General features: G+C 39.8%; 1 protein-coding gene across 2 annotated transcripts in view; it reads left to right on the top strand.

Moving 5' to 3' along the window:
* Positions 1-20,806, top strand: part of VCL (vinculin) — a 101,544-nt gene extending 80,738 nt beyond the window's left edge. The window contains exons 14-22 of one of the 2 annotated variants that reach the window (XM_089510760.1): positions 184-333; positions 1,802-1,910; positions 3,961-4,263; positions 4,546-4,670; positions 5,631-5,816; positions 10,170-10,394; positions 14,120-14,323; positions 15,904-16,008; positions 18,200-20,806. In XM_089510760.1, coding sequence (XP_089366886.1) covers positions 184-333; positions 1,802-1,910; positions 3,961-4,263; positions 4,546-4,670; positions 5,631-5,816; positions 10,170-10,394; positions 14,120-14,323; positions 15,904-16,008; positions 18,200-18,346 — 1,554 coding nt within the window. In that variant the 3' untranslated portion in view covers positions 18,347-20,806. The remainder of the gene's footprint in view (positions 1-183; positions 334-1,801; positions 1,911-3,960; positions 4,264-4,545; positions 4,671-5,630; positions 5,817-10,169; positions 10,395-14,119; positions 14,324-15,903; positions 16,009-18,199) is intronic. The other variant, XM_089510761.1, reaches the window with a different exon arrangement.
* Positions 20,807-21,284: the final 478 nt, after the last annotated feature.

The following is a 21,284-nucleotide window of genomic DNA, read 5'->3' as shown; positions in this document are numbered from 1 at the left end:
TAAGTTGCTACAGGGAGCTTTGTATTTGCAGCCATTATAGTTCAGGTTGATAAATCTCCAAAGAATTCTAAATGTATCATTCCTTGTTAATAATTGCAATAATAATAATAATAATAATAATAATAATGGTGGTGGTGGTGGTGGTGATGCTGCTGATAATGATAATGATATTTTAACCTTCAGGTGTTTGAGGAACGGGCAGCCAACTTTGAAAACCATGCTGCAAGGCTTGGTGCTACTGCTGATAAGGCAGCTGCAGTTGGAACAGCCAACAAAAGCACTGTGGAAGGCATACAAGCGACTGTGAAGTCAGCGAGAGAACTCACGCCTCAGGTCTCACTGTCTTTCAGCGTCACAAATACATAAATCTACATCAATTGTCTTGTGGGTTAGCTCTGTTTTCAGCCACAGTTAATCTCTGATCCTTCCTGAGGGAAAATAGGAGGACAATAATTCAGTTCTGACTTGAAAATGGCCTTTCTCAATGTGAACATAGGTCCATCTACTTAAGTCAGAGTCAGATGCTTCTAGAAAGCACACACACAGGGGATGAAGGCAGGGTCCTTCCTTTGTGTTTGAGGTAGGCAGCCTTTAAGCATATCCTGGAAACATTACTTTTTAGTAAAGAAAAAAAAACAGTGTGTTTCCTTGACATATGGTATACTGCCTTTAAATTAGCACTATGACTCTGGAGACCAGGGTTCGATTCCCAGCTTGGCCATGAAACCCACTGAGTGACCTTGGGCAAGTCATGTGCTCTCAGCCTCAGGGGAAGGCAATGGCAAACCTCCTCTGAACAAATCTTGTGACGAAAACTCCGTGATGGGGTTACCATAAGTTGGAAATGACTTGAAGGCACACCACAACAATAACAAGAAGTTACTTTTTGGACTATAATTTCTGGAATTACCTAGGCAGCATGGCCTCTGGACATACTGGCTTGGGCATTCTGGGAGCTGTAGTATAAAATAATAATAGTATTTTCAAACTCTGGCTTTGTTTTGAGGTTATATTAAACTATTGTAGCTAATTGTCATTGCTAGAATTTTTCTCTAGTAACTATTGTTCAAGCTCATTGGGGAATTTCCGTCATATTAAATGTACATCCATATATGGTAGCTTTCAGCTGAAACACAAAGTGAGTGAGAAAACCCACTGTATTGATGTGAAAGAGAGGGAAAGCTTGAGAATAAAATTACCTTTGAAATCAGTTAGGAGAGAGAGGGAACATAAGTCTGAAGCTGAGAAAATGAACATTGCATTCAATTGTATGCCAACTTTGCTATCCTGAGATGTGTAACTATGAAAAGGGCAGCTGAGTCTCAATAGCTGAATTCCCATAAGTGGTGATTATCCTTTAATTCAAGGTGCAGCCTCCCCTTTCCCTCCCTAAATACACCCCTAATAGGATTTTTATAGAAAGATGAGTGGTCTCTCTCTCTTTTTAATTTGGGGTTGTTGTGGTCCATGGCAAGTATCAGGGCAGAGAATGGCCCCCTGTAAAATCAAAGTAGCTGCACTGAAAAGCAGACATCACATTTGTCTTGTCAGATTCTTCTGATCTAATCTAAGGCACAAGCAGAAGTTGTACAAGAAGATTTGGAAATAGTGAATATTTTAAAATGTTCTCAGGCAGTATAATTCTTCTTGTAGTTGGAAATCCACAGCCTACTATTTGTTCCCAGTGAGATACTTAACTTCCAGCTTATCAGGAGAGAAAAATGCTGTAGATTCCAAGACACTTGTTCGGCATTCCCATGGAGCAGTATTGCCATCTTATGTGCTGTCTTTATATTGACAGGTAGTATCTGCTGCACGTATCCTCCTAAGGAATCCTGGAAATCAAGCTGCTTATGAGCACTTTGAGACCATGAAGAACCAGTGGATTGATAATGTGGAAAAAATGACAGGTAAAATGGGAGTGCTGTTGTAAATTAGGTAGCCAAATGATTGACAATGACTATGTCATGTATTTGAATGGACCCTGAAAGAAAAAGGGAGAGAGGAATGTCTAGGTTTGCTTACTTTTTGAAAGTAATAAGTATATTGACAGAGTGATTGGATAGATGCTGTTTACAGAAAGCCAAGAGTAGGAATAAATGATATGTTCTCGTGATAGTGTTTTGCTGTAAGAATATTTATTAGGGATTATCCCTTAGAAACAATAAGGAATTAAGGATAAGAAGTGAGGCGGCCACATTTGCTGACAATTCCAAATTATTTAAGTAAGTCGGAACAAGTATAGCTAGTGGAGAAGGATGACCAAAAAAGACCTCTCTAATCTGAAATACAGTGGTACCCCGGGATACGAATGCGCCGCCTTACGAAATTTCCGGGTTACGAAAAAAATCAATGTAATTAAATGTTTCCGGGTTACGAAGGTTATTCCGGGTTACGAAGAAAATTTTTGGTGCTTTTCGGCGCGATTTCACACGAAATCGCGGCTTTCGCTATTAGCGCCTATGGGCTTTTCGGCTAGCGAAAGTTTCCGGGTTACGAAAGCGGCGGCGGAACGAATTAATTTCGTAACCCGGGGTACCACTGTAATGAGCTTTGAGATGGCAATGGTGATTCACTGTAAGTACAGTATATTTCTGGGACAAAAGATCACAACTTCACATATATACAGATGGGATCTGAGTTTGTGGTGATTGACTAAGAGACCTGCCATACAGCAGAAAAAAGTTTGACACAGCTTTAACTGTCACAGCTCCATTCTGTGGAATCCTAGGATTTATAGTTTGGTGAGGTATTCCGCCTTGTCTGATGCCTCACCAAACTACCAGTCCCAGATTTCTGTAGGATAGAGTCATAGCCGTTGTGTCAAACTGTTCCAAGCAGAGCAACGCCTTCACAGCCATGTCAAACTGTTTTATTTCTGCAGTGTGGATACACTCTTAAGAAATAAATCCTGGGGTTGTGGTGGATAGCTTAGTTTAAAAATGTCAACCTAGAATGTGTTATCAGTAAAAGACAATTAGAAAAGGAACAAAACATGAAAGTGCTAGTGCTTATACAAATCCAAATTATAAACAAACAAATAAGTAAATAACAGGTGAAACCAAGCTTGGAATACTGTATATATTTCTGGGACCCTTTCACACTACACAGTTATACTGTAGCACTATGATTCCACTTTAACTGCCTTGATTCCATCATGTTGGCATCCTGGGAATGGGGGGTTAAAGAACAGCATTTAAAATTATCAGCCAGAAAGCTTCTCTGGTGCAACCCCAAACTACAAGGCCCAAGATTCCATTGGATTTAGCCATGGCAGTTAAAATTGAATCATAATACCATAGTTGTGTAGTGTGAAAAGGTCCCAAGTTATCACACCTGAAAAAGAATATTGTAGGGCTGGAAGAGATGTAGATAACTGGAATGATCAAGAGACTGGAACAACAGCTTCTCTATGAGGAAAAAATAGAATTTATGAGTCTGTTTAACTTAGAAAGAAAAGGAATGAGAGGGGACATGCTGGGGAGATAAAAAGTTCTGCATGACATGGGAAGAGCACATACAGAGATATTTTTCTCTTTCTCAACCCAGGTTTATCCAGTAAAGCTGAATGCTTGGATATTCAATAGAAATAATGTATTTAAGCTCAGAACCCATTTTAGTCTTGGACAAGTCATCCTTTCTTAGCACTGATTTGCTGTCTGGAAAGCTGGAAATTAATAGTGATATGCCACCACATGGATATTTGAATATTTAGTAGAGTTTGTGGATTTGGGTGCCCTCTGGTGGCAAGAGATGAATGATAAATGAGAGTTGCTGAAAATCTTCAAAATTAAATTTTGGCACTTTGTTCCCAGACAGGATTTAGCTAGCCAAGGTAGCAAAATTCCAAACACCCCGGCATTTAACAACATAGAATGTTAAGTATATTTAAGGTAGTGCTTTATTTCAGGCATCGTGTTCCCATTGCCATGTACATAATGACATAACTTCTTTCTCCAGGCCTGGTGGATGAAGCAATTGATACCAAATCTCTGCTGGATGCCTCCGAGGAAGCCATTAAGAAAGACCTGGACAAATGCAAAGTGGCAATGGCCAATATTCAACCACAGATGCTGGTTGCAGGAGCGACCAGCATTGCCCGGCGAGCCAACCGGATTTTGTTAGTGGCAAAGAAAGAAGTTGAAAACTCAGAGGATCCCAAATTCCGTGAAGCAGTTAAAGCTGCCTCTGATGACTTGAGCAAAACCATCTCACCAATGGTGATGGATGCAAAAGCTGTGGCAGGCAACATATCTGATCCTGGTAAACATGAAATTAAATTGCTGTTTAAGGTTCTATTTTCTCTCACTTAGTGGTAAGTTAGAATGAAGAGCAGAGAGTTAGAGTGACACAGAGAATGACTGAAGGTGATTACACTCCATAGTCTGTGCCCACACTTTTTTTTTTACATTGACAAATGATTTGTGTGATGGTTTGTCCTTTTTAAAAATTAAAAAAGATTTTATTTTAACCTTCTCAGACCACTGAAAAGTGCTTCAACACCAACAAAACATGGGTGTCTTTTTTCCCCTCCCTTTCTTCCAGGTTTGCAGAAGAACTTCTTAGATTCTGGATACAAGATTCTTGGAGCAGTTGCCAAAGTTCGAGAAGCCTTTCAGCCCCAAGAACCTGATTTCCCTCCTCCACCACCTGATCTTGAGCAACTCCATGTAAGTGCTGCACTGTCACAACAGGAAGACAGTTTTGTAAGGTGTTGAAGCAGAGACTACAGTAACAATTTTCCTGGGCTAATTTTTGTTCGTGTAGATCAGTTATGAGAGGCACTGCCATTTAATCTGAAACCAGTTTAATCTCATACAGTGTTCTGATCCTTTATATATAATTGAGAGCAGGCTTCTGGCCTGTAGAGTTCTGTACAATCTAATTTCTTTAGCAGCTGCTGAGTCAAAGTTTAGACTTGTCCAGTTGCCATTGTGGCAAAACACACATTGACCATTCTGAGTTTTCATAGGATTCATCAGTGTGGTTCTCAGATATCTGTTGTAAGCAGAACAATACTTGATCAATTGACTTATGGGTGAGTGAGTTCAGAGATTCCAGACAATCTTGTTGATGATCACAGTGGAAGAATGACATGGAATTATGGGCTTTTAGATCCATGGGTTGCCTGAACCCTCCTTATAGTTCTGACTAGAGTGGATCCATTGAAACAACAGGCTTTCCCTATGTGTTGACTCACTGTTCAACAATTAAGTGAGTCTACTCTAGTGAGCACTGCCAGTTGAACTCAGGACCCAATTTGATAGATCGAGGGATGATCTGGCCTGCTAATTTCTGAATTTGACCATCAAATTTTGTCCCTCATTCTTTCTGTTATTGGTCATTCAGAAGATGAGTTCCTTCTCAATGGCAGTAGAAATAATGAAAATTTCTCCAGCAGATGCTAATTAAAATAAAACAAACATAATTAGTTTTAGTACAGTAAATAATGTTCTAAAGCAAGTATTTTAGATTTCATTTTCTTGCCAAATGTTACACCAGTGAGTCATTTGATTTGGAAAATGGGCCCAACACAGTGAGAATTCCTACTGTGTGGGTTGATAAAGAACTTGGTAATGTTTATATAAAGCTGTGCTGGTGTGATGAAAGCCATTTCTTTTCTTTCTCAGCTCACTGATGAGTTTGCTCCTCCAAAGCCACCTCTGCCAGAGGGTGAGGTTCCTCCCCCCAGACCACCACCTCCAGAAGAGAAGGATGAAGAATTCCCAGAACAGAAGGCTGGTGAGGTGCTTAACCAGCCCATGATGATGGCTGCCAGGCAGCTACATGATGAAGCCAGAAAGTGGTCCAGCAAGGTAAGAAAATGGTCCAGCAAGGTAGTTTATTCATCAATTGCTACTTCTCTGGTTAACCCAAAGCTGTATCTTGTAACCAGTTCAAACAATAAAATATCACTTATAGTCAGGAATCATCCGCAATCCCTTGCTCATTCCACAACCTGTGACCATATCTTTTTAATGTATTTTTGGCCTTATTTAACTGGATAAATCAGGTTCAAATTCAGCTCATCAGTGATGAGGATTTAGCATTGTATAGAAGTATTCCTTATTATTTGAAAGACAGGCTAAGCTATCTACAATTCCGTTTTCCTTCTTCTGAGATGAGAACAGAATGAGCAGGACTTCACAATTATATTTGTTGACTATGGACAGCTGCAATTCATTTGTGTTTGCTGTTGCACAGTAAGAGATACAGAACAATGTGATTATACTTTTTTCACTTGTAGGATTATGTTTTTGACATATGCATTTGTTGGCAATGGGGAGACAAACAAAAGCATACAAACATCAAAGTGCTGGCTGGAGTGGGGAATGGTATTACAAAAACGCCACAGATCTGCTACATGCCACCATCTTCCTGTGGGTCTGTGAAGATATGTGGCTTCAAGTAGCATTTGGATAGGTGTCAATCAACTTTATTAGTCACTGGAAATGAGCTATGACAACCCCCATCTATTGATAGAAAGATAATGAAAATATGGGATAAAACTATTAGATCTAAAATAAAAGTAAGGGAAGGGAACCAGCTTGGCAAACTTGACAGTTGAAAATTGGAGGTTTTTGTTATTTATTGGAATCATTTATTGATTCAATATGGAGTGTCACCTTATTTATTATTGGGGCAATTTAATAATAGGTCCTGTGTTTTGGTGGGTTGAAGGAAGAATTGCAGTTATTAATCCTGGGTATTTAAAATACTGTTTTCAGCATCATCATGATTATGGATTACTAGACTTCCTTTCATCAGGGTGTGTGTGTGTTTCTGGCACTTTTTGTTGTTTTTATTTTGTTTTTGTAATACTAATGGTACAGTTTGAACCAGAGGTTGGCAACTGCCTGGAGGGTAGGGGCTAATCTTTTCCACGATGCCTCATCCCTTGTGAGCTGCATCAGCTTGTCACAGCACATTGGACATAACAATGATTCATGCCTGGTTTTCGGGGTTGAAAAAAATATGGGGAATGTTGGGTTCTGAGGTGGTGGAAGTGCCAAATTGCCATATTTGTAGGTGATTTTCTTGCATTTCAGGTGAAAAATTGCCCCTGCAAAATTGAAGATTGGGAGGGGGTTCTGGGGCTTGAGAGAAATCTTTAATGAGTCTAAATGGGGTCTTCTTGGGTCACAATAATCAGATTTGGGTTCCAAATGTTTAAATTGTTGATGTGCTTAACCATGTAACAATTCGTAATGCAGAAGTGATATAAATGAAGACCTAGGGGAAAACTAAAGAGAAGACAGTAGAAATTTGTGGGAGAAAGTGCATCTGAAACCAAGTAAAGGGAGAAACTGCAAAGGCTTAATTAATTTAAGAGAGGGAATTTTACAGTAACACATGTGGTGGTGCTTCAGAAATTATTAAAGTTAATGAAGTGGTGTCCAAGAATTTGGTTTTTGTTGTTTTGGGGCATACGGCATTTCTCTGTGCAGCTGTGTAGAACATTTGTTCTTCTGCCTCTGCAGTGACAAAACCAGGAAAGCTGGCAGGAGGGTGTGACCCAACCACAAAAGCATAGAGGCACTGAAGGTTATTCCTATGTTGCTCTAGATGCCAAGCTCCGTGTTTGGGTGGCAGCAAGCCAGGGGCATGTATGGCCAAACCATAGAAATGTTTGCCTAGAGCAGCACTGGAATGGCATTCTAGGTAGGGGTGGGAAATTATGTTAAGGAATACATGTTGTTAGTGTGTGAACCTGACATTTTTGGTGGATGGGTCCAAAGCCCAAAGTAGGCCATCCTTTGTCGTCCTCTAATACCCCCGACGCCCCAATCTCTCTCCCATCTGTGAATTTGTAATGTAATGTAATGTTGGTCATAAATTCTACTCAGGGGAACTAATATTTAAGTACCCCATTCAAGTATAGCCACCATAGGAAATTTTTGGGGGTTGGTAGAATGAATTAGGGGCAAGATTACTTATGGAACCTAAGGGAAAATGCCTGGTCTTGAAGTGCCTCCTGCAGTCTGAGCCTACTTTCCAGTGTATTGTAGAAGGCTGCCACTGGCCGTGATTCTGTATCTGCAAAAACCAAGCCATAATGAAAAAGGAGAGTTGCAGTAGGTGATCCATCTTATTTTGTGCAAATTAATATTTTCTCCCTTCTTAATGCTCTTCAAATTTATTTTTTCTTTTCTTTCTGAGGTCTTCAATGGACAGTGAGTTGATTCCCTTGCTTCCTTCTGAAATTTTCTTCCCAATCCTGTTTTCATCTTTGCTAGTAGATAAAATTATGGTTGGCTGCTGTAAATTCTCAGATAAAGAGGAATGACTTGGAAATAACTATATCATTAGATCAGCGCTGTCTGAAAAGTGTATACAATGCAAAGTTGCTCATAAGTCTCTACTAAGCCGCTTAGAAAAGTAGCAAATGAAACTGTATATTAATGCAATTGCCTTTAGTTATGGAATAGATAGAGTGTAGTTTAATTATGTAGTACTTTGAACTATTGTTTGTTACAGATACATTTAATGACCCTAGAAAGAGATTTCTAACTGTTGAGCAAATTCATACATCTTCCTTTGCAGACTACTTTTTTCCACACAGGTTTTTCCCAAGTTTGTTTTAGGATAAGGAAACAGCAGTGAAGTGATCACGTTGGGAGTGACTCTTCCTTTCTATAATTGCTTTATATCTTTCAACATGAATGTCAGGTTGACCGACAGAAGGACTTGATAATCTAGACCTCATCGCAGGCATAGCCATCAAACTTCATTTCACTTCTTTGTTTACCCAAGATAGCAGGAAGAGATGAACCTCAAGCTCTACCAAATTTATGTGGGAGCATACAAGCATAATTGCATAAACTGAGCAATTAAAAAACACAGAGTTAACACCTGAGGCCACAACTTGGGAAGAAGGAGCTGAGAAGCATTCAAAGGAAGCTTGTGCAAGAACAGTGGCAGCCCAGAGGAAAATAAAATTTAGCAGTTGTGTTGCTCTGGGTTGCTCCCATATGTTCTTGATAAAGGTGACATTTGCCCATACTTCCTTTTCTTTCTGAAATGGATTTGTACGGTGAAGTTTGGCTAAGATAATGCTGAGCTATTCTGTTTTTAGATCCTTCCATCTCGGAGGTTGTGACCTAGAATACCGAAGCAAATGATTTAAAATCCTTATTTGGATTTTTATAGAACAACATTGTGGCAAAACAATCTGGCTCCATCTTATTAATTTTCGGCTAACCGAAACATTCTGATTGGCTTGTTGTGTGTTGCTAACATCTCTTTCTGTCTAACGATTAATGTGTGCTAATGTCTAATACGTGGCCTGTCCTGTTACTTCCATAATCCATTGTTTTGTTTGGTTTTCTTGCTTTGTCTTCTGCATTGTGTTTTGCTCTTAATAATTGTCTTTTCAGTGGTTGGAGAAAACCATTTTAGTTCCTGAGGTGGAGAGTTCGGACAATATATTTGTCCCATCCCTTCTTCCTTCACTGCGCATTAATGAACGTGGGGTACAATTTGCTAGTAAGTTTTCCTGTATAAGTCTCATGAAAAAGAAGAGGTGTTCTTTTACATAAGAGAGAGCCTTAATTACAAGCTCTAGTGCCATGCTCCAATTCATTTTAGCACAGTTTCAGTGGGGGAGATTTCTACCAAAATGTGCCCCACGGCTCAGATCTATCTTGCCCTTGATAATGCCCACAACCTGCTTGACCCAGCCATCTCTCTTTGTCTTTTGGCTAGGATTCCTTGACCTTTACATCTCTTGAGGGCACAGAAAGTGGTGTCTGACACCTTTGCCCCCTGACCATTATTTTAGCATTCAGTCCACATCATTGGAACTCTCATCTTGCTCCCCTAAGTAATCTCTTCTGTGTTGCGCTTGCTTTGTTTTTGTTTTTTTTGTCCCACTGGTGCTATTGTCTTGCCAGAAAAGAATGTTGTGGTGAAATATAAGACACTTACAAATGGCTCAAATGGAAAAGTATCTGTCATTGTGTTTCCTCAAACATGTTGCTTTTGTCCCTGAAGGCTTTGTAGATTTTCAAATCCGTTCCCCCTGGAGTTGTGTCTCTCCTCTTCCATTCCTTCTGTTGTCAAGTAAAATGAAGATTTTACTAAACCAGCTCCGTTCTTGCACTTTGACAAGATCCTGCTTCTTATACTAACTGTCCCTGTTTCTTCATCCTCCCCTTCATCCTGCAAAGCCCGATGTGACTGATGAGGTTAAGGAAGCCCCTGAGGCTGGTGTAGATGTAGATCAGGAGGAGGAGGAGGAAGAGGAAGCAGATGTTGAATTCACTCTCCCCTCTGACATTGAAGATGATTACGAGCCTGAGCTGCTGTTAATGCCAACCAACCAACCTGTTAACCAGCCCATTCTGGCCGCTGCTCAGTCTCTGCACCGGGAAGCCACCAAATGGTCTAGTAAGGTACTTCCTCCCTTTCTCCCGGCGACTGATCCGCATTGCATCCAGCCATTTTGGAACGTTGACACATTTGCATCACTCTTGATCCTTGCCGGGTCCCAATTTCTTTTTCTTTTCTTTTCTTTTTTCTTTTCTTTTTGAATTGGAATGAATACAAGTTTGTCTGCATTTCATTGTTGAGGATTGAGAGTGGCTTCACAAGTTTTATTAGGCCTGCTGATAGCCAGGCTAAAGCTTAATTTGGCTCACAACTTCCTTCTTTCCTCTCCTTCGTAATAAGGCTTTCTTTTCCTGTTGTCCTTTGCCTTACCTGTCTCTTCATGGCAATGGCTATTGAAAAGGAAAGATAAAATAAATGAATGAAAAATAGCTGACTACCTGTGAAGCCATAGTTCACAGTCTCTCAGTGACTTCCAGATTGTAAGGGAGTCGTTGTTGTCATTCTCCGAAATCATTTAACACGCATCATTGTGCTGTTTTCTTCTTCTTTTTTTTAATCTATGGCTTTCACTAAAACATTGTATGGTCAAGGAATGGCTTTTGTATGGCAGTGGTGCCGAGGAGTTGGATCCGCTGTATTGCACTTGGCTGAATTATAAAAATGTGGCTGTCGTCAGAGGATTTTTGTTGAGAAGCTGTGCTGAAGGTGTTCGTTGCTAAGTTCAGACTTTGCTGCAGACAGTGGGAGTGGAGTCACTATAACTAGTGGAGTACTCTGACTTGTGTCTCCCAGAAGTAGGCTTACTAGCACTAAACACAAGAAGTTAGTTTGCGAAGCCACTAGGATCACTTTTACGCTTTTGGAATTAGCATGTTGCAAGGAGTAAGTGTGTGTGTGTGTGTGGTTGTTCAGTTATTAAGAATTAGATATGTGGGTGGAAAATTATAAGCAAATTTCTTTCTTTCTTTCTTTCTTTCTTTCTTTCTTTCTTTCTTTCTTTCCAGTCAGTACTTGTCATTTGGGTCAGCTTAAAACATTCTAATGACCCAGCACGAAATACAAATGAGATTTCACAGTGTACGGGTTATAATGCTGCACCTTCCAGTGCAAGGATCTCATAGCCAGGCTCCAGTAAAATGAGTGGAAAAGCTCCTTCTCCATTTTAATGGTGCTTGTGCATGAGAACAGCCTGCTGGACTGGTCCTCTTGGACCAGATCTTTCTCAGTACTCCTCTCCTCCCACCCCTACTCCTCCCATTTAATGGCACTCACATTGCAGTTGCTGACACCTTATGTTGTGTTGCCTCTGTTTTAACCTTCTAATTTGGCTTGCTCCTTTGTAGGAATCTGTTGAGAAGGTGCATGACCTGGTCTTTGTTGCCCACGGGAACTGGCAAACTGCACTTAGAGTTGCTTAGCACCATGCATAGCAGTAAACATATGTTCATCATCCTGGCTTGTGTTCTTGGGGTGAGGTTATACAATATGTATGGTGGTACATGCTTGTTTGCACATGCATATATTACAATTATACAAATGTCTGCACAAATAATTTTTGGGTACCAGTTACATGGATATGTGAAGACTCATTGGATCAAGGAGATGGTCCTCAAATCAGACCTGTCAGAATTGAATAGAAGTAAAGCCTGGAGGGATATCCATAAGGACCACAAGTATCATAGTGTGTGACTCTTTGTTTACACAGACACTGTGTGCATGCAACACAGCTACTTTCTGCATGCAAAAAAATAGTCGCTAGGCATTCTTTCTGCTTTCAGCAGCCTAGGTCACTGTATTGCACTAACTCAGCCCTTTACACCAAATACACAGTTCATTGGTTAAAAACCTAATAGTGAATTATACTGATTTGAGTGTCCTTACAGGTATCATATTTTGATTTCAGTGGGAGTGCACAGCCCCACAGTCCCCTAAAGATGTTCCAGCATTACCTGACATCTCTGCCACCTTTGCAAAATGCCATACCAATTTTATACAGATCACTCCTTTACTGGTTGTGGTCCTGAGGTAAAAAAATAATAATCCAAGGGCCTATACAGAAAAGCCAAAATAAAGCTGCTTCAGGTCCCTTTGGAGGTATGCTGTTTAAATGACACACACATCCTAAGAGGCTGGAAGCTGTGCCAATGCCACATTCCAGTCCTAAGGACTGGAGTGCAGCTTTGGCATAGCTTCTGGCCTCTTAAGATGTGTGTGTCATTTAAACAGCATACCTCCAAAGTGACCTGAAGCAGCTTTATTTTGTCTTGTCTGTATGGGCCCCAAGTTAAGCTCTTTAGGGAAGAAACAGGGAGCCATCTTTCCATTTCTTCTTCTAGTAATCCTTATGTAAATTGTACTCAGTGCTGGGAAATACAGTGGAGAGAAGATTCTTCATTTGGTCCCACTGAGCAACAAGGATCACTGGTACAATTATGTTTCTGTATGTGCATACAGACCTTCCCCCCAAAATATACCAGTTTAAATTGTCCCTTGTTAACCAGAGAAGCAACTTTCCAAATATCTTTCACAGAAACAATATATTTAGGTAAACAAAAGATGGGGGAAAATATGTCTTGTGGTATCTTTAAGCCTTAAAGATGCCACAAATTTCTCCTCTCTTGCTTCTTTTTCAGAACAATAGCTGATAAAGAGTGGATTACAAATTAAAATCTTAATTTAATTACTGCCTTTGGATGTCAAGATAAACCATGGTTTATTGTGATATGAACAGGCCATAGTGCAACTTGGTCTTGAGTTCTTCCCTCCTCTTCCAGCATTGCTGCAAGGAGAACATTGGGAAGCTTCACTTGGACCACAGTTTGGCATCTTGTTTGAATATGGCAAACTTTAGTTAATCTTAACTATGGTTTATTTTAAGCAAGGCAGCTTCATTAACCTTGGTCATTACATCTGAATATAATTCATGCCTTTTTTTCTAATAGAAAAATTAGTTGTATTCACAGAGAAGGAAAGGTGTTCATTCTAATAAGACTGTTACCTGGTGAAAGAAATAGTTTTATAATGATTAACTAGGATTCAATCTACACATGTTTGTATACAAGGAAAAAATGATTATGAAAAAAATGTTTTTTAGTGAATGCATGCCTGTATTGTTTCAGGCACCATCTCCAAAGCAGCATTAGCTTCTCTGTAAAGGTGGGGATGAATTATGTAAGAAGGCCTCTGCCTATATTTTTAAAACATCATTTACTAAAATTTTTAAAAAGATGCTCTTTAATCAACTCATCTATTTAAAAGTCTAGTGAATCAAAATGATTAATGCATTAAAGGCATGCTATGCCCCACCTTCTGAGAAATCTTCCTTCTTATCTAGATTGACTGCATAAACTGACCACTTTTTATCCAGTTTGGATGCCCCAAGTTCATCCACATTTTGGACATTAAAAACATTCACCATTGCAGTTGGATGCTTTAAATTTCAGTCATTGTCTTGCACCATGGTTTTAAACAAATATATTCCTAACTAGTAAAAGTGACAATGTCTGAACTTAGTCGCTTTCACTTCAGCAAAAAAGTCCAAACTAACATGCTGTGTGTCCACAACATTTTTTTTCCTTCTGGCCAAAGCTTGATTTCACTGAGATTTGGGAGGGAAGATATTTCACAACTGGCCCTTGTGCAACGATCTTCAGTGCTCTTTGTGGAGTAGCAACTGCACTGCACAAAATGTCTCTTCTTTGCTTTCCCTTAATGAGGGCTTGCTGACAAGTTAGTATGGGTGATGCTTTGGTCCCAAGCTTTTATGGTGCCTCTTTTTCTCTTCCAGGGCAATGATATCATTGCAGCTGCCAAGCGGATGGCCCTTTTGATGGCTGAGATGTCACGCTTGGTAAGAGGTGGCAGTGGGAACAAACGGGCCCTCATCCAGTGTGCCAAGGATATCGCAAAAGCTTCAGATGAAGTTACACGGCTGGCGAAGGAGGTGGCAAAGCAGTGCACTGACAAGCGAATTAGAACAAATCTTTTGCAGGTAGGAGCAGTGAGCTATGCCTGGAGAGTGTGTGCGTGTGCGCATGCTCTGAGTGTGTAATGGGTCCATGCTGATCCATTTTTAGTGATAATTATTCCTGAAATTTCATGGTATTGATCTGCTTTAAATTGCATCACAATGCATGTGAGATATTCCTTTGGACTGGAGTTTTATAGCTGCTTGAAGCTGAGGAAAGCCATCTGGAGGTATTTGTAGGCTAGAAACCTGCAGCCAAAGAGTGAGTTGGCTTGTGGAAATCAGTATGGAAAGTTTACCTGCTCTTCACTGTTTGGCCCTCATTGGTTGTGAGACTTCAGTCCTGTAACAGCCAGCATAATTCTATGTCGGCGTCTAGACTTAGCAACCACTTTTTCCCCTCTTGGCTGCCTGTCACTTGACCACATTACATGGCAGTCCTGTTTGCCTCCCAGTTTTAGCAATCCTCATTCTACTCCTGTGTGATATTTTAATTCCAGCCAAAAAGCTAAGTCTTTTTATTTCCCTTTTTTCCCTACAGAAATGAGATTACAGACTATTGAGTATTGTGGGCATTCTGGGCCTCAGGCTTTACTGCTATAGGTTAGAGCACAATTCAGAATAAAATGGGTTGCGGGAAAAGTTGATTGATAACAGAGCTTTGCCGAGTGTGGTTGTTCAGTACCACATTTCAGTTAGAGAAGTGGTGAAGGCAAAGTAGTTTCCCCTTCACCTCTGGGTCTCCAGAGGGGAGTTTGTGATGAAGGTTTGGCGTGGGAAAAGCCTGTGAGAAGATGTAGCAATGTGAAGGCCTGGGGAAAAACACAACAAACTTGGGGGGGGGGGGGAACCTTTTTTCCGGGTCCTTTTTCCCCCCTAGAAAAAGGGATTGTGAATACTTTGAAAATGATGACTAAAATATAAGTGTTCATCTATTTACAGTCTCAAAATCCTTTCTAAAATGGTGAATGAGGATTTTTATGTCAGATTATGTAGAATATCATTTCATTTCCTGGTCTTGGTTTCCTTTTCCCAGATTTTTTAAGAGAATGAGTGCATTTTGTCTCCTTTACACCATGGGGACCTAGTGGAGACACAATAATTTTCTGATTTAATAATGTTGCTTTAATGTCTAATTGTTTTTTGTTTGTTTTGCCTGCTTCTCAAACTGGCAAGACCAAAGAGATTCCTTAAAGTTCAGGTCATCCTTATAGTTCAGCACCTTGTAGCTCCATTTCCAGATAGATAGATAGATAGATAGATAGATAGATAGATAGATAGAATGAAAATAATAGCAGATTCAATTTGTAATCATATTCTGAATAAACTATACATTTAATACCTTAAATAGAATGATTTTGTGCCCAACACTGTTAATTGTAATAAATTTCATGTCCCTAAATGAAACAAAATAAGGTAGGAATACAGTATTTCTTACTGTTTTTCTTTGGCCTCAAAATTTACCTCTACATTTATGCTTGTCACTTTACAATTTTTAAAAATGCCTTGGAGGATAATGTGTCCAAAAGCAGTGGTGTAAGTTTTTTTTATAAATGAAACCTAGCAGATGCTTTGAGCAGTTTTGAAATTTTATCTTCATATAGGTTTGTGAGCGAATCCCAACTATCAGTACCCAACTCAAAATCCTCTCGACTGTTAAAGCAACCATGCTGGGCCGGACTAATATCAGCGATGAGGAGTCAGAACAGGTAATAAATACACTTGCCTGACTGGCACGGATATGGCAGTATGCTTCAAACTTGACACTGACCAATGCATAGGCAAATAATGTTGTCTCTTATAGAATGTGGAAGTTGTTATCTTAGGAGTTTGCATAATGGTGAAATTACCTCTCTTAGGAGCAGAGTCCTTCTTCGTTAAAAAGTGGAATTACTTCTCTGGTTTCTGCCCCGTATCTAAAGACTAGCTAACAATTGTGCTTATCTGTAAGGGCCTCTGTTTGTGTTGACTGTATCTATTTTTAAAAGTGTATTTTTGGGAGTGGGGGGAGTGAAATGAGAATATCACAGACCAAAAAGTTAATAAAGCATATCACTGTAGCAGATAGGAGGTAACTGTGTTCAGTGTTTTTGGGCTTCTTGACGCTCCCATCAGCCAGAATGGCCAATGGGCACGGATGGCCAGAATAAGTAGATCAGCAACATCTGTAGGAGGCACATGATCTCTATCCCTGGTCTGAACTCAACCTTGTTTGAGAGCTAGGATTGCGAGCATGCTGCCATTTGAGAGTAAAAACAATGAGAAAAGTGTGTGTGCGCTTTTGCTGCGTGATATGCCACAATCCATCATCCTTTACTATATTAAGGCAGACCTGGGTAAGATCAGTTATTTAAGGGAATTTAACCATTCACTGGCACCCTCTGGTGGGTAAAATAAAAAGCACTTGTGAACAGGCAAACTGAACAACTTACCTCTTTCATTGATTATTCTTGAATGAAAAATAAGGATACTTTTCCTAGTTATTTAGTGCACCTGTTCCTTTTCTGCTGCTGTTAATGGTTATACTAAGCCCTTTTTAAATGAGCCTGTCAGATTTACTGTACACTGGGGGGAAGGATGCTGTGATGACCATGGGCGTTTAAAGGGCATTAGACTTGTTTTTCGAAGAGATCTGTCATGGATGTGTCCATGTCAGCTGAGCATATTTTCAGGGGCAGTGTGCCTCTATATTCCAGTTCCTAGGGCAGGAGTCAAAGGAGTGGGCTGGTATGGCATGGCTCAGTTATGGGGCTCCTCTGAAGCACCCAGCTGCCTACTTTAGGATGTAGGATGTTGGAACAAATGAGCCCCAGTTTTGATTTAGCAGACATCTCCTCACACACATTTGCACTCCTTCAAAATATAGAGCAACTAGATGGGCAAAATATTAGTACAGAGTTAGGTGAAGAGAGGTAAGAACAGAAGATGAACCACCCAGTGCAGACAGGTGTCTCCCACCATGCATTACTTTCTGTTGGATGTGAACAACTAGCATCATTACTCACAACTGCAACTGGTTCACTGCATGCATGGGCAAAATCTAAGGTACATCAAAAATTAGGAGAACAGATTGATTTTTATAGCTGCTACTTTCCAGGATCATCTTTGCTCATCTTCTTCTGGTTACATGTTGTTCTTCTCTAGTGTTAACATATATGTGTGTATACCCAGGCAGCAAAATGCTACTGAAATACCACAGCTTGGCATTCATTTATCAACATACAACAGTAGTGATGAACATCCATTTGCACAGCCACTTTCATCAGAAGAAACCAAGCTCAGTGGCTGACATCCAGTTAGTCCCAACTACAATAGATCTGTTCAGTCAGTTGTTTAATGCTGAGTCAACAAGCAGATAAATCTCATTGATTAGAAATAGGAGTCAGGCCCACATGTGTTTTAAGTAGCTGGGGGAAAGTCAGGCTATTTTAATTTGCAGTCTTTTTGTGCATACTGGACAGCATGGGGAGGCTAAAGGGAAAATTCAATTCAAGCAAGTGGAAAATCCCTATGAAATCTTTCAAAAATAAAATCCCTAATGAAGGGTTGCTTAGTGAACACCTTTGGGCGAGGTGGATAGTTTGAAATGGTAATTTTGAGATTGCTTTGACCCTCCTTGGCAGACTTGAATTGATGCTATTGAAGCACCTGCATTCAAATTAGGTTGCTTAGTAGAAGGTTGTGTTTCTACTAGTGCTGTTGCTTCTGTGCCTCATGGTGAATGCTGAGGAATTGGAAAGGGCCTGCTGCAATTGGGCCTTCTTGTTTGTTGTGCTTCATCCTGGATATGAGCAAAGACAACTCTTCAGTTAAGTGGCATGTCATCTGAAAAGGACAGTGATGGTCTTCCCAAAATACATGTTAATGCAGCTCTTTCTTCAATCTGTCTCTGTTTTGCAGGCCACTGAGATGTTGGTTCACAATGCCCAGAACCTCATGCAGTCTGTCAAGGAGACGGTTCGAGAAGCGGAGGCTGCCTCTATTAAGATTAGAACAGATGCTGGGTTCACTCTACGCTGGGTCAGGAAAACACCTTGGTACCAGTAGAGAACTGCTCCTCCTCAAAGCATTGTCTTTTTTTTTTTTTACTTACTTACTTACATACATACATAATTTGTGAAGCAAAAAGAATTTTGTAAACAGCCAAAAAGGTGCTGCAAAGGTTAAACCTAGCTTCCAGAAGGCCCATTTTTAAGGGCTTTTAACAGTGTGTTGAGCTACCTTTGCTATCTAACATCACCATAGTGTCCAAAATGACTACTTGTTTTATCTCTCTTGCTTCTGAGGGGTTTTTATATCTGGGTTTCCATGAACACTATAATCTCAGCCCTGCCCCCATTATGCACTGTATATTCCAGTGGTTTCTATGAGGCAATATATGAGGATTTCACTTTAGCATGGATTGAAACACTGGGACACTCTTGATTTGCTTAGCTGTTAATTGTGAGGGACAATCAGAAAACAAATGTAGACCAGAATTTGTTTTCCACTCCCTTTTCTAAAAATGTGTTGCTAATTTCCAAAATCTTTCCTATGGTAGGGGGAAGAAGGGCTCTGCTCAAAAGCAGCTGCTATGCATTTTTCCTGCTGAATAAGCAATCCTTAAAACATCAACACTAGGGAATAAATTTTCCACAGCTACCAAATCAGTTCAGTACCTCTGTGGTAATGAAATTGATGGGTCATGATTGTTCAGACTATTTATTTGCTAGGGGCTAGGGAAGAGAGCGCAGAGCATTCCTCCAGACCTCATTTTGCTGAAGAACAGAGATTTTCTGAATGCTCAGCTTCTTTCAATAAGTCAGATTGTCCCTTGCTTGTCCTCTGTCCTTCTGATTGTTCCTGCTCAAGAAATTTGTTTCTGAAATTTCACATTTCATGTTTGACTCATGATTTCTTCCAGCTGGTAACCACAGGGGGAGACATTGGAGGTACGATATAGAACGTTTCCCGTGGTGTACGAGAAATATTTTTCACTTCAGGCTTCACACAATTCATATACAGTACTGAACACATGCTTTGCACACCTTGGTATTGTGCTACATAAATTCAATCCCTGCTGGCTGGCTGAATTTCTGTCAATCATGGTAGGAATACTGGAATTTGGAAGATTGTTTAATGCTAAAATAGCATGGCCTTATTTTAGCAAATTTTAGGATTAGCCAACAAATAGTTGGCTTTTGCATTTGCACAGAGCAAAAAATTTAGGGCACCAGAAGTTTATCTCCCACACAAGCTGTATTGACACTAAGGAAGGAGCACATTTGTCTTGCACACATGCTCCTGCACAAGTCTTTAATTTTGCTTTTGATTTACTAAGAAATGAAGTATTGAAGCTGCAGTATCACTATGCTATCATGCAACAATTCATGTTCAGGTCAATCTATGCACATGCCCTCTAAGCTGATGGATGGCCTGTAGCATTGGTTTACCTGTTACATTTTTTTACACTTCACCGCTGTGTCTTTTTCCTGGTGCAATTTAAAATAGAAAGTCAAAAGACAGAAATTTACTTTCTAATACTACTTTTTCCAACTGCCAAGAACAAGCAGCTTGCTTGTTCCTTTTTTGACTACTTGTGCCTAGGATTGTTAACAGCATGGTACTCAAAATTGTTATTTCATATCTAGCAGTAAATAGCCACAACCAGAATATGAAAGGGAATATCTGAGCCTTAGCTTGGATGCCTTGCCCTTTGGTTTATATGAATTCAGTAGGAAGGGGAAATTCCAGAGCAGGGTAGGACAGATATGGCTAACCAAATGTTGGTGGGCTGCTACTCATTAGCCCTAAACATATTACCCAATGCATGTAGAGAGATCTTGCAGCACCTCTGAGACTAACTGAAAGAAAGAAGTTGGCAGCATGAGCTTTCATAAACTTAGTCTACGAAAGCTCATGCTGCCAACTTCTTTCTTTCAGTTAGTCTCAAAGATGTGACAAGATCTCTACTGATTCTGCAGACTAACATGGCTATATCTTTGAATGATAAGCCAATGGTGAGAGATGCAGTAACATCTGGAGTCCAGTAACATCTGGAGGGCCACTTCTAGTCTAGAGGCCTTTCAGCTCTTCTGGAATGTCTTTATCAATTCAGCCTTTCATTGTGAGCTTTTAAAGTCACCACCATTTAATAGCTTGACTTTGTATTAATGCAATATTACTGATGCCTTTAATTACATGATGGTTTATACCAAAGACTGTTTTATTTGTAAAGGAATGTTTGAAGGAAAGCTTTGAATCATATTTGCCTTGGATATTTCTTCAGAATGTCTGATATGCTGAAAGATTGTCTATGGAAGTTAATATCCTCTACACCTTATGCAATTTACGCTTTCCTGAACACTCTTGTCCATCAGGCCTAAGATGAAGTAAACTTGAATGTTGGTTAGGAGCATTTTGCCACTAAATACCTTTGTTTATAAACCAGAATTTTGTTCTATATGCTAATATTTTCAATCTTTGTTCTGTTCAAACAAAATAAAAATGCATTTGTATAAAAAAACACCACCCCGTGCAGTATTTCCAATGTTTTAAATATAGTAAGTTCCCCTATTTCTGGGTATCTGCAAGACTGTGTTATATAACAAGAATACACAGACTATTTGCACTCACCTTGTAGGATGTAAAGTGTCAAACAGTAGATAGTCATAAAGAGGTGTATCATGTAGTTGTTAAAAGTGATCGCTTTTACAGTGTGAGTCACTTGTAGTTTTATAATATTCAGCCTTTAGATGATACGCCATTACCATGGATGTACTACATATTGATTACTAAACTAAAACTAGTTTAGTCTTCCCTAAGCAGTGTTAAATGCAAGATAACCTATGAATACGTTCACTAGATCTTCCTATTTTGTTTTCATTCATGTCCTTATAGAATTGTTCTGTAGCTGCATTGTTTTCAAAAACACTTCATGCCTGTCTACAGTTATTGTTCAGAATTATTGATCAGTCCTCTCCTGGTTTCCTTTAGGCAAGAATCA

The sequence above is a fragment of the Sceloporus occidentalis genome, unplaced genomic scaffold, assembly GCF_023333645.1.
Source record: "Sceloporus occidentalis isolate IW3139 unplaced genomic scaffold, rSceOcc1.0.p SCAF_2, whole genome shotgun sequence".
Classification (NCBI taxonomy): domain Eukaryota; kingdom Metazoa; phylum Chordata; class Lepidosauria; order Squamata; family Phrynosomatidae; genus Sceloporus; species Sceloporus occidentalis.
The sequence above is the reverse complement of the archived record's forward strand: the minus strand, read 5'-3'. Positions and strand labels throughout refer to the sequence as shown.